The sequence below is a fragment of the Gekko japonicus genome, unplaced genomic scaffold (assembly GCF_001447785.1).
Source record: "Gekko japonicus isolate JY-2015 unplaced genomic scaffold, Gekko_japonicus_V1.1 scaffold943, whole genome shotgun sequence".
Lineage (NCBI taxonomy): Eukaryota > Metazoa > Chordata > Lepidosauria > Squamata > Gekkonidae > Gekko > Gekko japonicus.
This window is the reverse complement of record NW_015176000.1, coordinates 398,990-411,442: the sequence shown is the minus strand read 5'-3', so window position 1 is coordinate 411,442 and position 12,453 is coordinate 398,990. Positions and strand designations below refer to the sequence as shown.

At 43.9% G+C, this 12,453-nt stretch overlaps 1 protein-coding gene across 2 annotated transcripts in view; it reads left to right on the top strand.

The window, feature by feature from the left end:
- LOC107123229 (calcium-dependent secretion activator 2) overlaps window positions 1-12,453 on the top strand; it is a 656,096-nt gene that overhangs the window by 256,274 nt on the left and 387,369 nt on the right. For both annotated transcript variants that reach the window (XM_015426436.1, XM_015426435.1), the window contains exon 5: window positions 6,765-7,001. In XM_015426436.1, the coding sequence (XP_015281922.1) occupies window positions 6,765-7,001 (237 nt within the window). The remainder of the gene's footprint in view (window positions 1-6,764; window positions 7,002-12,453) is intronic.

The window sequence follows — 12,453 nt, the reverse complement described above, 5'->3', positions numbered from 1 at the left end:
CAGTCTCTGTCACCAGTGGCTCAGCCAGGTGCCCAAAGATGTTTGCAAGTTGAGTATGATACAAAGAAGTCCCCCTTTTGTTTATCATTTGTTGCTGCTGAAGTTCTGTTTTTGAGGCTTGCTGAGTTATGTTTATGATACTGTATCAGACCTTATCAGCATTTTAAGGAAATTTCTGAAGGAATGGATTGCTTGTGGTGTGCAGAACCAGTGCTTCTTGCTTATTAGTGAAGGATTTTTAAAAATATATATATACATTTGTGGTGTTAAGGACAATGCTTACTGTAGGCACAGAGCATGTTTCATAAATAAATGTAAATAATTAAAATATAGGCACTAATGTTGAGAAGGAAGTTGACTTTTTAGAACACAGTACAGCCATCAGTGTAAAAGATAAAATCTGCCACCTAGTGGTTGTAAGAATGTTTCCTGTATGTTTCCTACTTTTCTGAATTGGCTGAGCAGTTGAAGGTACAGGGGTCACTTAGGTTAAGTACTGTGCGGAAATTTGAGCAATAAAAGCTAACATTGGAATAAAGCTCAAGCTAGGATTGTTCAGAGCTTGTCTTTTTGAGCCATTTTAACACTGCAATCCTATGCAGTTATTCCAGTTTAACCCCATTGTGTAGGAAGTTTGACCAGTGGCACCTTTAAGACCAATAAAGTTTTATTCAAGGTATGAGCTTTTGTGCACATGAAAGCTCATACCTTGAATAAAACTTTGTTGGTCTTAAAGGTGCAACTGGACTCAAACTTTGTTCTACTGCCTCAGACCTACAAGACTGCCCACCTTGACCCATTGTATAGAGTTGCACTGATAGGTTAACAAAACTGCTTTTGTTACTGGTTAACACATATTGGACAGGTGCTGACATTATTTCAGTCAGACACAAGGAATGCTGCAGACAGGCTTCTGATGGGTCTCCCCAGGTGGGTGTCACGGCAGGGCCAGGGAGCGTGGGTTAAACAAGTCAAGTCCAAAGCCAGTCCGAGGTTCAGCCAATAGTTCAAGCAGCACAGAGATTTAAGCAAGTCCAAAACAGTTCACAAAGCCGGCGTCAAACATACCATACGTCATAGTCCATAAATCCAGTAAAGCCAGAGTATCGCAGAGCCAAAGTCGTGGTCAAACAATGCCGAGGGTCAAGGAGCCAGAGTTCAGAAGCAGAGTAACAAACGGTCAAGGTTTCAAAGAGTCCGGAGCAAGATTTCACAGAGCATCTGGTCCTGTCAACTGAAGTTGCCAGTACAAATTGCTTCAAGCAGCAGGTTTGTTGATACAGTGTTCTGGCTCATTAACTTGTTCTCTTCGTGGAGCAAGGTCAGGTCGCTGTTAAAACTCAGGGCTGAATGAGCGTCTTCCGTGCATGCGTGCAGCCTTGCGTCTCCTGAGCCTGTTCACAGGTGGGGGGGGAGTTGGGTGGTGATTTGCTTGAGTCAAGCAGAGCCTGATCCGGCGCAGGTGTCTCCTGGGAGGTTCTATCCTCCTCAAGACTTACAGTGTCTTCTGTTAAAGGAGCCAGTTCTTGGCTGTTAGGCTCTTCCTCTGTGGTCACATCAGGGGCTTGTGGTGCCAAGTCCCCTTGTTCCTGGCTGTCAGCTGCTACATCAGGGGCAGGCATGACAGTGGGAGCACATCCAGCCTGTGCTGAAGACATTGCACTGGCTGCCGATAGCATACTGAATTCATTTCAAGGTGCTGGTTCTTACCTTTAAAGCCCTATATGGCCAGGGTCCAACATACCTGAGGGACCACCTTTCCCCATACATACCCCAGAAAGCACTACGGCCGGGGTCTCAAAATTGACTGGCCCTCCCGGGTCCCAAGAATGCCAGGCTTGCTATTACTAGGGGCAGAGCCTTTTCAGTGGTGGCTCCATACTGGTGGAACGAGCTCCCAGAAAAGATCAGGGCCCTGCAAGATCTTTTACAGTTCTGCAAGGCCTGCAAGATGGAGCTCTTCCACCAGGCTTTCAACTAAGAAGCCGCCACCACTATTACCACCAACAATCTTAATTATAGAGCCCTAGCCCTTGGCTTTGACATCTACAGCCTGTGCCATCGCTCGTATCAGGAAGATCATTGAGCAGAACATTTAGTTTGACCTTTGTATGCACTCATACAGTACACCATCGTTAAGCAATCAATTAAATATCGCCAGCACTTTATGACACTGAATTGTTTATAATTGAACTGTTTTAGATGATTTTATGTGGATTTTAATTGTTATTTATGTATCAAATTGTGTAAGCCGCCCTGAGCCTGCCTTTGCGGGGAGGACGGGGTATAAATTAAATAAATTAAAAATAGAGGGGGAAAAGGAAAAGGCAGTAGTTTTCTGAAGGACAGTTTCTGGTAGGGAACGAATACATGGGAGCATATATGTTTGGGTAGGTGGGAATCCTGAACCCACACACGAATTCTACACAAGACTGAACAAAGGCACCCTGCCTACACCTCATGCATGAATAGCAGGGAATATATATTCAGAAATCTGTGGCCAAAGGCCACAGGATGCAGGAAGTCTTTGATTGATTGATTTGCTTCATTTATAAATTCACCTTTCTCACTGATTGAAGGTGGATTACACAATAAAAAAACATTGTAATGGGAACACTATACAGGAAACAATGCAATAGAAACTGGATTACAAAATTAAAGAATGCACTCGAAAAACTGTATAATACATACCAATAAAGCAGAATATGAAGAACAATGCAACAACAATAGTGTAGTGAACGATGCTTAAAATTTCACGGATCACAGACAGTGATCAGGATCTCCTATGCTTTTTAATGTTCATATTAGTCTTGGGAGAAAGGTTGAGGATAAAGTCAGGGAGATGGTATTGGGGAGATTTAACATTGCCCCCCATTGCCCCAGCGTGACAGGAAGTACAGCCCAGGAGGCTTCAGTGTCTTGGTCCTAATCCAACCATGTCCTATAAGATGGATACAAGCGGGGAACCCGCAAGAGTGGGGAACCTGCAACAATTTGCACCTTACTTTCACCTGGATCTCACTATTACATCTTTCTCTTCTCCTGGCAGTTCCCATGTCCCTTCCCCTTTCCCTGCTCTTCTCTCTTTTCCACTCACCAACCAAAAATATATTTTTCTGCCCCGTCAGTCCTCAGCTTTATTTATTATTTATTCACTTATATCTCACTTTTCTTCCCAGTGGGGACCCAAAGCCGTTTAGATAATTATCCTCACCTTCTTTTTATCCTCACAACAATCCTATGAAGTAAATTAGACTGAGAGAGTTACTGGCCCAAGGTCTCTCAGCAAGCTTCTATGGCAGAATAGGGATTCAAACCTGGGTCTCCCAGATCCTGTTCTGACTCTCTGGCTGCTATACCACACTGGCTTTCAGCTTTCCCTTTTCCCCTCCCCCTGGCAGTCTCTTCCTGAGAAAGTTCTGGAGGCTCCCACTGAGTCCAGGTGATTTGTCCCATAACCACTGCCACACCTGGTGTGTTGTGCAAATTGCAAGGTAGCACATTGCTGATTAGCTGCTGTGGGACCCTAGCCCCAGTGAGTTCTTCCTCCATGGCAGGAAGGATTGGAACAGGGGAATACTGGGAGATCAGAATAGCCCTGGAAATAGCCCTGTCCCCTTCCCTCTCCCCCTGCCTTTTACTGACCAGAAACTAAGGTTTGAAGGCTAGCAATATTGTTGGGGTGACCAGTGTTCCCTCAAAGCTGAGTTAGTGTGAGCTAGCCCATAGGTTTAAAATATTTCGGCAGCTCTGCTGTGTCTGTTCATGGCTCCTGTGGCCAGATTTAAGTATCTACTTATGGGACCACATTGAGATTTAAATATATTAATAGGTAGCTTCTAGTTTTGACAGAGTAAAGGTGGCAGGATATAGCTCAATCTCTTTGAATCTCAGAAGCTGACTAAGTCAGTATTTGGAAGGGAGACCACCAAGGAAGGCCGCAGAGGAAGGCAATGGCAAACTCTGTCTGTTTCTCACTTACCTTGAAAGCCCCTTGCCAGGAACTCCATAAGTTGGCTGCGACATGACAGCATTTCACACAAGCACATTGAGTTTTGACCAACTTAACAGAACCCTTGTGTGAAGAAACTTATTCTGGATGCAGTTCATTATCTTTAGAATGACTTTGAAGAACACAAAAAGTTTGTTATAATGTGTGTCTTTCCATGGGACTAAGCAGGGGCCCAGGGGAAAGCATAATGATGGAATCAAGGATCAAAATGGAAATTCCTCTCCTGAACGAATAACTTTATGTATTTAAAATTGTGCACTTTACTCTCTCTTGGTAAGGAACTGTTAAATATATGGGGTACGGATAGGCAGCCTTTTTTGGGCCTAATACTGAGAAACTGCAGTGTCTTCGTGTGAAGATGTTGGTATGCCAATGAACAAGATGTCGGGGGAGAGAACCAAGGGTTGTACTTGGTTAAACACTCATGAAACAAGCCGCACCCCAGCAGTGCTGCCAGCATTTCAGGGGGTTCATTATAAACTTTGCTGGTGGCTGTGCAGATATGGGAGGTGATGATGGGCATAAACCATGGCTTTTATAGATTCAGGTGGGCAGCAGCATTCCCTCTAAGCTGTATGCGTGAGTGGCCACTCATTAACACAGGAGGCCCCACTCAGCAGCAGTCTGAAGCCAGCAGCAGTCTTTAACTGCCCATTGCCCATTTTAAGATCACAGCAGTTTTATTCTGCTCAGGATATGAACTTCTCTGTTCTTAGAGGGAACATTGGTGGGTAGCTGTGTTGGGCTGAAGCAGCAGAACAAAGTTCGAGTCCAGTGGTACCTTTAAAACCAACAAAATTTTATTCAAGGCATAAGCTTTCGTGTGGGTGCAAGCTTGTACCTTGAATAAGTCTTTGTTGGTCTTAAAGGTACCACTGGACTCAAACTTTGTTTATGGCTTTTATAGTTTTGGTTCAGGATGTGAAAATCATCCTCTATGTATTCCTCCTCAGCTGTGGCAATGAAATCATTATGAGCATGAAATTATGAAATATGAGCATGAGCATGAAATTACTATTAGCATGTGCTGCCAGGACATTTCTCTTCCCAACAGCAAAGAATATTATGGCAATACCTGGTCACAGAGGTCATTTCGGGGGGGATCGCGGGGGAACACAGTTCCCCCGGGTGAGGTACCGGGGGGCGGGGCATATGACAAAGCCCCGCCCCCTGCTTCCAGCCACCCCGCTTCCGGCCCTCATTCAGCCAGGAGGAGGCAGGAGAAGAGGGAGGGTAAGTTGCTTCCTCCCTGCCTCTCCCCACCCCTGCCTGCCTGGGGCCAGGGAGGGCCTTCGCGGGGCTTCCTTGCACTCCCGCCGGCCTTGCAGGTCCACCGCCGGGCCCCTCATGGGGCTCAGCAGTGGAGCTGCAAGGCCGGGGGTGGCGGCCGGAACCGTTGGGGGCGGGGTGTGTGGCCTTATGACACATTTCCGGTGATGTCAGGGTGTGTGGCCTTATGACACACTTCCGGTGATGTCAGGGTGTGTGGCATATGCTAATGAGTTATGCTAATGAGTTCCCCTAGCTCTTTTTCTACGAAATGACCCCTGCCTGGTCATATTAAGTTCATCACCACAGCATGAGCAAGCTGCTCTCACCCTGAAGTGTGGGTCCAATTTCTAGCTGTGTTCCATGGTCTGAAGCATTTTTAAGAATGTCTTGAAGACACCCGCTTGTACAAGCCTTTATTAGTTAAACTAAGAGTTTTGAATTCATACGTAACCCAGGCGTGGAAATAAGAGCAAGGCTTATGGCCTTCTTTCTTAAAGCCCCCCTCCCACTCACACACCTTGGCTTAAGTAAAGCAACTATTTATTGCAACAAAGAAAATACAGTTCTGCACACAGGGTATTGTACTTCCCACTCCCAAACTCCTTTCCCTTCCCAAACCAAAGTTCCAGTAGTCAGTGCTCCAGAAGCACTATTCTCTTGTTGGAGCTGGTTCAGTCACAGTCCCTCTGAAGCAGGCCTCCAGTGGGGAGGGAAGCTCTCAGGGCCTCTCTCCTCACCATCCCAGAAAAGGAATCAGCATCAGTTCAAAGTCAGATATGTCTGGGGCCTCACCTCCTCCAGAAGAAGTGCTGTCCATCAAGGGAGGGCCTGCACCAGACAAAAACCTCTTCAGCTGAGGCCTTTCAGCAATCCAGTCCTTGGAGAGACAAACAACCAGGCCTCTCTTTGCTCCACCCCCTCCCCAGGTTGGTTTTTTCCCAGTCACTCACTACACACACTCCTCCCAATATGCAAATTAAGTTTTTCACGGCTCCACCCAACAGCATATATCCCCAAAGTTCTACACATATACTGGACTTGAAATTGAGTATTTCTTTTATTTCTTTTGATTATGTTATTGGATGTGATTTATTGTCTATTTGATTATGGGTTTTTTTTACTTGTTTCTACTAATAGCACTATGTGTTAAAGGCATATTTCCCTTAAAATATAAATATTTACAAATAAACAATTAAAACAGATTATCCTTCCTTTCTTGTTAGGTACTGATGCCCAGTTTCTCAACACTGATCAGGAATTTATGTAGCCATCAAATTGGAATTAAATATTAATTTGAATAATCTTTCACCCTAAATAATCTATTCATTTTTTAAAAAAAGCAGAGGACTAGTTAACTGTGTATGATAGGTTTTAATAGGTTTCTTTAAAAATAACTACTTGGAAGTCAGGCTTGTCTTTCGAACATACTGTGTCTGAACAATAACTTAAATTTTTTCTCAATTTTTAAATTATTTTCAAGGAAAGAAAATATCCAAAGTTTGTGGCGAGAGAAATGGAGCAGATGTATATAGAAGAATTACGGTCTTCAGTGAATTTGCTAATGGCAAATTTGGAAAGCCTTCCAGTTTCTAAAGGTGGCCCAGAATGTAAACTACAGAAGTTAAAACGATCACAGAATTGTGCTTTCTTGGATATAGGAGATGAAAATGAAGTTCAGTTGTCAAAATCAGATGTGGTGTTGTCATTCACATTGGAGGTAAGCATACATGTCATTTGCTGTCAGCTGAAATTAGGCTGGGTCATTCTCCCTGCTTTGGAATGCTCAGCTTTACTGATAATTTCAGGATTTTTTATTCACATCTTCCAACCTTCTGTTTTGTGTACCCCAGTCTTCAGAGTGGTCCTCTGGCATGTGCTCTGTTTGAAGGTTTGTAGGTCTTGTGCTGGCAGAAGGCTTTAAGGCTGCCAGGACCATGGAATGCAAAAATAAGTAAATAGTTCTGGGAATTGGTGGGAGAATTTCTTAATCACTTTCAGTTGTCAAGTGCTCTGGCTTATGTGCCTCATCTCCTGTAAATGCTATGCTTTTAAAAGGACAGTAATAATTTTAGCAATAAAAAGAAAGGCTAGGCCCAAGGCAGGAACAAATGTGTGGATCCTGGCTGATGCCCTAGCTTTTTGTAAGCAACATGTGTTATAGGAGGCCCAATACTTCGTTACCTACCAAAGTTAGTGAGCAATTAATCTTGCTAAAAAGCAGTTGGGGAAAGAGTCGATAGTTCAATGGCTAAGCACAGACTTTGCATGCAGAAGTTCCCAGGATCAATACTGATAATCTACCGTTAAGAAAACTCGTAGGAAGTATTCGGCAGGGGTCCTTCCACCAAATGATCCGGGAGCCTCTCCCAGACCACAGTGTACTTGGATACAGGGTAATGGTCACTTTAAGGTAGCATCATATCTTCAATTTAAGATGCTATGAACATGAGGAAATGGTTTTCAATAGAATCAGACTTCTCAAAACCCAGTCTTCAAGATTATTATTTTCAAATAAAATAAGTAAGCCACTGGGCAACACATGGGGGATGGGAGGTCATTCTCTGCCTCAAAGAGCTTACAGGCTAAGAGCAGGCTTCATGGGGTGAGACATAAGAGGGGGAGGAAAAGAGATACGGACTGTGGCCTAGACAACTGCATTGTTGCCTATCTTCCATCTAATTTCTGAAGTGATACAGATCAGGAAGTTCAACATCACATGCTGTTTTTGCATATTTGAATCTGCTCTCATTTCACTGATATAGCTAGCCTAGGTTTTTAAATGTGGGAATTTGGGAGCATCTACAGTAGCTGCGGTGGCTCAAGTGGTTAAGACGCTGAACTGCAGGCTGTGGAAGGTCAGTAGTTCAGCAGTTCGAGACCCAGGTGCTGCAAGACGGGGTGAGCTCCTGTCTCTAGTTCCAGCTCCTGCCAACATAGCAGTTCGAAAGCAAGAAATTGCAAGTAGATAAATAGGTACCACTTTGGTGGGAAGGTAACAGCATTCCGTGCGCCTTGGTGTTTAGTCATGCCGGCCACGTGACCACGGAAAGGTCTTTGGACAGCGCTGGCTCTTCGGCTTTGAAACGGAGATGAGCACCGCAACCCTAGAGTCTGACTCGACTGGCTTTCGAGCAAGGGAACCTTTACCTTTACCTTTACAGTAGGTTTGCACCAGACTGTTTCAATCAACACTTGGGCAATGAATCTAAATAACATCAAATATACAGTTGAATAATAAGCAGAAGTAGGAGGGCCTTGCAGCAAGGCACTCAGTTAGCTATGATGTGTTTGGATTTATGTTGGATGATTTTTTTCAAAAGGAAAGGTAATTCATAGTCCTGGGATTTACCCACATATTATAAATGAGATCTGCCACCTTCTCTCTGTCTTTTGAATAAAGCTGTCTTGTGTGCCAAGAGGCTTTCCACTATTTTCCTGTGTTAACTTGCAAAGGGGTAGGCACTTTAAAAAATAATAAGAATAATAATAAATCCAATGTATGAATCTCATTGGAAATCAGAATAAATGATGTTGAAAACTGCTAGGCTGAGTGTGATTAAGCTTGCCATATGGTCATGGGTTAAGTTCTGCCTGGGATTATAGTAATGTCTCATAAGGAGATGGCATTTTAGTCAGAGGCGTTCCCACCACAGATGGTGGTATCGTTACAAGGGGTACAGGGTAATTGCTTTGCAAGCTGGCTGTGTTAAATCAGAAGACTTGTTTTTACAGCCTTTTGAATCAAAATAATTGAAAGCAGCAGCAGAAGGTAGTTTCCCCGTGAATTGTGTCCTTCTGCTCCTAGCTGGTCTGAATGGAGCAAGGTTATTCAAAATAAGTTTGCAAGCCATCAGAAAAACATAGTTGGTCATAACCTAGATTCTCACAATCTTTGTTTAACAAGGAGTAGTGATGCTTGAGACAAATGCACAGACTAATAAAAAGAGGTAAAGCAGCAGCTGGAGCCAGAATCCTTCTTTTAGATTTGCATTTGTAGAAATGGTAATGCTAAATCACTGTTCCTGAGACCTTTGATATTTGGGGTACAAGATGTGTTTTTCTGGATTGAAATTGGAGGTTCAATTCAGTTTGCATTCCGAAGTGTGCATTTTCTTGATTTGCTTCTAAAACAATGGACTAGTATTCCTGATATGCAGTGTGAATCAGTGTTGCCTCCCATTGCTTTTTTTGCTTGCTTGCTTGCTTGGGGCATGAAATATTTTTTGGGGGGGGAGGGGACAACGAGGGATGCTTTCAGGATTCTGTTATATTTCTCTCTTGTATCATGGATGGTGTTAGGAAATCCCTGTGCTTTCTTATCTCTACTACATGTATCTATTCTGCCTACTGGCACCACTGGGCATAGCATGGTGAATGTACAGCAGAATACTTCAAACCCCTTTCAGCCTCAGTTTATGGCTTTTACTGAGTGAATACTACAGCATATGAAATACTCACACTGGAAGTTAGCACAGAAAATACAAAGTCTTTTCCCTTACCCATAGTGGCTGGATTTGAGTAGAACAATAAACCCTGGTTTGCTGCTTTGAGAATTAGTCTTGTGGGATCCTGCAAACTGTGTCTTGCCCTGTTAACCAGGTTGCCAAGTATCAATTTCCTCCAAGTCTGCATTTTCCCTGCAAGCTGTGATTTGACCTGAACCCAGAAATATCTAATTTGTTGGTTGTACAAGGGGGAAGAAGGTGTGTGTGTGTAAAATCCCAACAATCTCCAAGGCTCATTCATGTAGCAACTAACCACAGTTTACTGAGCTGTTTGAACCTGGCCATTATTTAAATGCAACACACAGGCCCCGGTCACACGGCAAAGTTGCCGCGGGAGAGGCATGGAAGGTAGGCGGATTATCCAGGCGCAATCACACCCCAACATCTGGGAAGTGGAGCGCACCCATGGCTTACTGCCGACAATGTGCATTAAAAAACGAGTACCTCCAAGGTACTAGTAAACATTTCCCACGGGCTGCCTCCAGATGCCCGTGGTGTGATCGCGCCGGCGCACGGCATTCCCCTCCGGTCCCTCGTTTACCCACCGGCGCCGAGGGAAGGACCCGTGGTGTGCCGCCAGCGCGTCTGATTGTGTAATTGTGATCAAACTGCGCCAGGGCAATTAGCCACACCTCCCCCCCGCGATATCAGGCCCGTGTGACCGGGGTCACAGTATATCTTTTACATAGTTGTTGCATGGTTATGACCTCTTTAAAATATTTTAGGGATTTCCCCTCTCTTGTCATTTTTTGCTCAGTACTTTAATGTTTAGTGTCAGGCTATTTTAAAAAAATCTGAATAAAAAGAGCATATTGTGAGTGGAGATGGAGTGAATAACACATACTCTAGTAAAACAGAAAATAATTGCTTGTGGTAGCAAGGCAGCCCCCTTTCTTTCCCCCCCTGCCTCGTCTAAACACTGCCAAGACAACCAATCTTTTCAGGACTGGCAAGAAAACTTTATTATTATTTTTTTCACATTTAGTGAAGCTGACAGCAAGATCCGTCTGCAGTAAATGGAGTAAAAACTTCTGAAGCTCTTCCAAAAACCATAGAAAAGAAATAACTGCCCGCTTTAGAGAAGAAAAAGAGATTGTAGATGATATATTTATTCTTTTCTCCCCAGTTTATTAGATAGCTGGCTGCAATGATGCTGTGGCAATTTCCAGTCAAAGAACTCCTGGATAAAGTCCACCCATTCAGCAGCCTGCTGTACTGAGAAAGTAGCACTGACCAAAAGAGTACTAGATACTGGTCAGGATTTTTTTTTTTTTAAAGCAACATGTGTGCATGAAGAGTAATGCACGCAGCCAGACTTTAATTCTAGATAGCTGTGTTATAGTATGGATTTAAGCAGAGTTACACCCTCTAAATCCATTGAAGTTATTCGGCTTAAAAGAGTATAGGACTGCTCTGCATAGAATTGTCCTGTAGCTTGCAGCAGGAAAAGAGGGATTAAAGACTAACAAAATGTAAACTTGTGTGAGTCAAACTACTGTTTCATGTAGCCAGAACTTAGTTTTCACCACAGCAGCTTCTACTACCTTGAATTTTAGGAGAAAAAGTAGGATTTTTTTTAAAACAGCTTTTTAGTTAATAAATATATAAAGGTAAAGGTTCCCTTGCTCAAAAGCCAGTCGAATCCGACTCTAGGGTTGCATTGCTCATCTCCGTTTCAAAGCCGAAGAGCCAGCGCTGTCCGAAGATGTTTCCGTGGTCATGTGGCCGGCATGACTAAACACCAAGGCGCATGGAACGCTGTTAGCTTCCCACTGAAGTGGTACCTATTTATCTACTTGCAATTTCTTGCTTTCGAACTGCTAGGTTGGCAGGAGCTGGAACTAGAGATGGGAGCTCACTCCGTCATGCGGCACCCGGGTCTCGAACTGCTGAACTACCGACCTTCCACAGCCTGCAGTTCAGCGTCTTAACCACTTGAGCCACCGCAGCTCCTTAATAAATATATAAGCACTCCCCAAAAGACAAGCCATTGACAGTCTGTTTGGAATGGGAAACAACTTCAACATAAACTCTCAGTCCCTAGTCCTTAAGTTTAGCCAAGGACAGTAATTGCTGGGTGGAATTTAGCCTTTGGGCACTTGTGCAAAAGGCCTGATTTGCCCTGAAGCCTCTTCCCACCATTAAGATGAGACCCAGCTGTGCCCAGCAATTCTTCCTTTTTTGTACATATTACTGTTTCCAATCCTGGCCACTGCCGGCATTTCTGTTGTACCTTTAGTAATGCCAAAAGGTACCTCTCACTATTACAACTGACCTCCAGACAACAGATGTCAGTTCACCTGGAGAAAATTGCTGCTTTGGAAGGTGGAATCCATGGTATTATACCCCATTGAAGTCCCTCCCAAAACCCTGCCCTCCTAAGGCCTCACCCCCAAAATCTCCAGGTATTCCCAACCTGGAGCTGGCAATGCTACCTTGGGGTTTGATCCACCACAAGGCTACTCTCAAGCAAAGTGTAATCAGAGATGCCAAAGTCAATGAACTACAGTTTTAATATTGCCTTTCATGTGGTCTGGGGCAAGGCTGGCCTTTCCCCTAAGACTGTGTTCTGCTTTGGAGGGAGTAGATGTAATTTCCCTAGGATCTCTGGGATTTCCACTCAAGTCTACTGTCATTGGGCTATCACAGAATTTTATGAATAGC